Source organism: Rhagoletis pomonella, unplaced genomic scaffold (genome assembly GCF_013731165.1).
Source record: "Rhagoletis pomonella isolate Grant_MI unplaced genomic scaffold, Rhpom_1.0 Rhpom_scaffold_00009, whole genome shotgun sequence".
Lineage (NCBI taxonomy): Eukaryota > Metazoa > Arthropoda > Insecta > Diptera > Tephritidae > Rhagoletis > Rhagoletis pomonella.
In genome coordinates, this window is record NW_023458563.1 from 30770430 (window position 1) to 30773526 (window position 3097).

Consider the following 3097-nt stretch of genomic DNA (forward strand, 5'->3'; position numbering starts at 1 on the left):
ATGAATACGAATAATATTAGTGCCACCCTGAATAAAAGCATAGATCGTACAACTGATATAGACACTAGTAATGCGCATAGGGGCCAGCAACGTTATAGCACATCACCCTACACCCCCTTTAATTCCAATGACCGAACTCGCATTCCTCGTACACAGTTACTCGAAGCGATAAGCAGTAGTAGTGGAAGTGGTGGCACAAAGGCAAAAGTCTTTTTCTCAAGACGACTTTCAGCGGTGCAGAAGGTCCAAGGTGATTGTCTGAATATCGCCAATATGAGCACTAGTCCATCAGGGCGGCTAGATCCACTTGTACCGCCTGCAGTGGAATGGAGCGAAACGCCAAAACTTAAATTAAATGACATAACAATGCAGGAAAATGCCGTTTCCGTTAATGTAAGTACCAAATACACATCTGTGGCCATATATTATAACATCTTAAGTTCAGTTAAGTCAAAATGGAGTTAATGTCATATTATGGTTCGTCTTTTTACAATCCACATTTGGATCCAATTCGTTTTCAAATTTTTCGTTTTTCGAAGAAGTTATCACGGTTAACTTTTCAACGTCCACACTTTTTGAATACATTTCCTACACCAAAAATATCTTAAGTAAAGCTAAGTTATTTGAAATGTCTTATCTGATATTAAAGATTATTTCATGAAAACTTAGGTCAACATAAATTCAATATATACTAGACAATTTTTAACAGATTTAATATAATGAAACATCATATGTTTACTTAGGCGTTTATGCATAAAATAGCTTTCCAGATTTCCATCACTTAAATGGGCATAAGTGCTTAGGATAAAATTAATATTATACAATAGGTAAAATGTGTCGTTTTGCAGAACACCTTAAGTCTCTGCTAAATTTTCGTTTGACGATAACGGTGTTTTAAATTAACATAAGTTTGTTTTTGTGCGTGTTCATATCGTATATTTTTCATAAGCTGTTCAGTTGCTGAAAGGCTGTTGAATTGTTAAGTTAAGACTATTTGCTTATAACAGTGGAAAGTAAAAATCTATTTGCCATATTAGACATTAACAATATGAGTAATGTTGATTTTTCTAGTGATGATTCGGTTGTTGACCCTAGTTTTAATATAAGTAATTTTACTGCGCCCAGCTCAGATGCAGAAAGCGAAGTTGTGAGTGTTTTACTACATACACACTCATTTATTGGCTGGTAATAATAAAAATTTATGTAAATTTAGGAAAATTCGAAATGTTGCAAATGAAGTGGTACTAAAGAAAAGCTCACACACGTCGCGAAACCACGGGAAAGTTATACTTCAACAGCTGAAAAAATTGTTCCTGCTCGTGTTGTGCGCCCGCTGGAATCTTGCAGAAAAAGATGCGCTGATAGAATATCATACGGGGAACAGCAATTAATACACAAGCAGTATTGGGGGCAAGGCTCCTATAACTTACGTAAGGCGTATGGCTTGATTGAAATTCAAGAAACGAACACTATTAAAAGAGTTAAGCATGAAAGAAATCTTCGAAGCAGAGTGCATACATACTATTATTTTTTAGAGGTTGGTGGTAATAGAATTTCGGTTTGCCAAAAATGCTTTAGATTTACGATATCTGAGGCAGAACAACTCATAAAAACGGTTGCGAAAGCAAAACTTGAAGGATGTAGTGTTAGTGGAGAAAGCATAACGTGCTCTAGAAAACTTTCTATGGCAAAAGAAAAAGAAATTTTAAATTTCATAAAAAGCTTTCCGTCATATGAGTCGCACTATACTCGGCGCGATGCCTCTAACCGTTATCTACCGAGGGATTTGTCTGTAGCTGAAATTCATCGCCTCTATGGAGATAAATACGACCATTCCGTATCGCTTTCAAAATTTGCTCAACTGTTTGGAACACTTAATTTAAAATTTAAAAAACCTAAAGTTGACACCTGCCACAAATGTGATTTGCTTCAATGTAAAATACAAGGTGCAATCCCGTATTCCTCGGACTCGGACTAGTAAAACTGTCAAAAAATAAAAATTCGCTCAGAGCGAGAGAGTAACATTGAAAAGTACGGGATCGCTTTCTAGTAAAAAATGGTAACTTCTGTCAACTTCAACATAACCTCCAAATTTTGGTTGTAAATTTTTGCTTATTTTGTATGTAAACACACTCAGCTCACACATGTAAATAACCAAAAAAATACTTTAAAATTCATTAGAATCCACTTAAACAAGTAATTAAATACTTTTCAACATGAATTAGCAGAGTGCATTTTTCTTTTGTTTACAATTTGGTTGCCAATCACACTACAGCTGATCGTTTGACACATTTACCAGAATTTACCAGCAAAAAAATCTCGGACTAAAACTGGTAACTTCTGACAGAGAGAGAACCGTATTTACTCTCTTTTTTGTCCTCTCAATAGTCAGAGAACCGAGTACGGGATCGATTTCCAGTAAAATCTGACTGATTCTGACTATTTCTGACTAGTCCGGACTCGTACGGGATCGCAACTACAAGTTGCCAAAACTTCAAAAAAAAATTATAAGGAAAAATCTTTAAATACTACACTAAAAGTGTTTTGTTTTGACCTTCAGCAGTGCCTTCCTACACCTCTGTTGAGAACTTTACTGTCATTCTATAAAAGGTCATTATGGACCTTTAATCTTACGATGTATGACATTGCAACAAATCAACCAATATGCTACATGTGGCATGAAGCAATAGCCAAAAGAGGTGGAAACGAAATAGCTTCATGCGTATTCACTCATTTATTGGAATTAAATGCCAATGTAAATAATGTTGTTTTCTACGGTGATTGCTGCGCAGGTCAAAATAAAAATTCCTTCATTGCAACTATGTTTGCTGTTTTCCTGCAATTAGAAAACAATGTAAGCATTATAGATCATAAATTCATGGTCCCTGGTCACACTCACATGGAGTCCGATAGTGACCATGCTGCGATAGAGAAAAAGAAAACGAAATCTTCAATAAAAATCCATCATCCCCTTGATTGGTACCAATTCGTAAGAACAGTCGGAGTAAAGAAAAAAATTTTCGTTACTGAAATGGATCAATCGAATATAATAGATTTTGCACACGCATCAAAAAATGTATTTACTTGGCGAAAAGTA

General features: G+C 35.4%; 1 protein-coding gene across 1 annotated transcript in view; it reads left to right on the forward strand.

Moving 5' to 3' along the window:
• Window positions 1-465, forward strand: part of LOC118745487 (augmin complex subunit dgt6) — a 3989-nt gene extending 3524 nt beyond the window's left edge. Inside the window, exon 6 of the mRNA XM_036478935.1 lies at window positions 1-465. Within this exon, the coding sequence (XP_036334828.1) occupies window positions 1-465 (465 nt within the window).
• The last annotated feature ends 2632 nt before the right edge of the window (window positions 466-3097 follow it).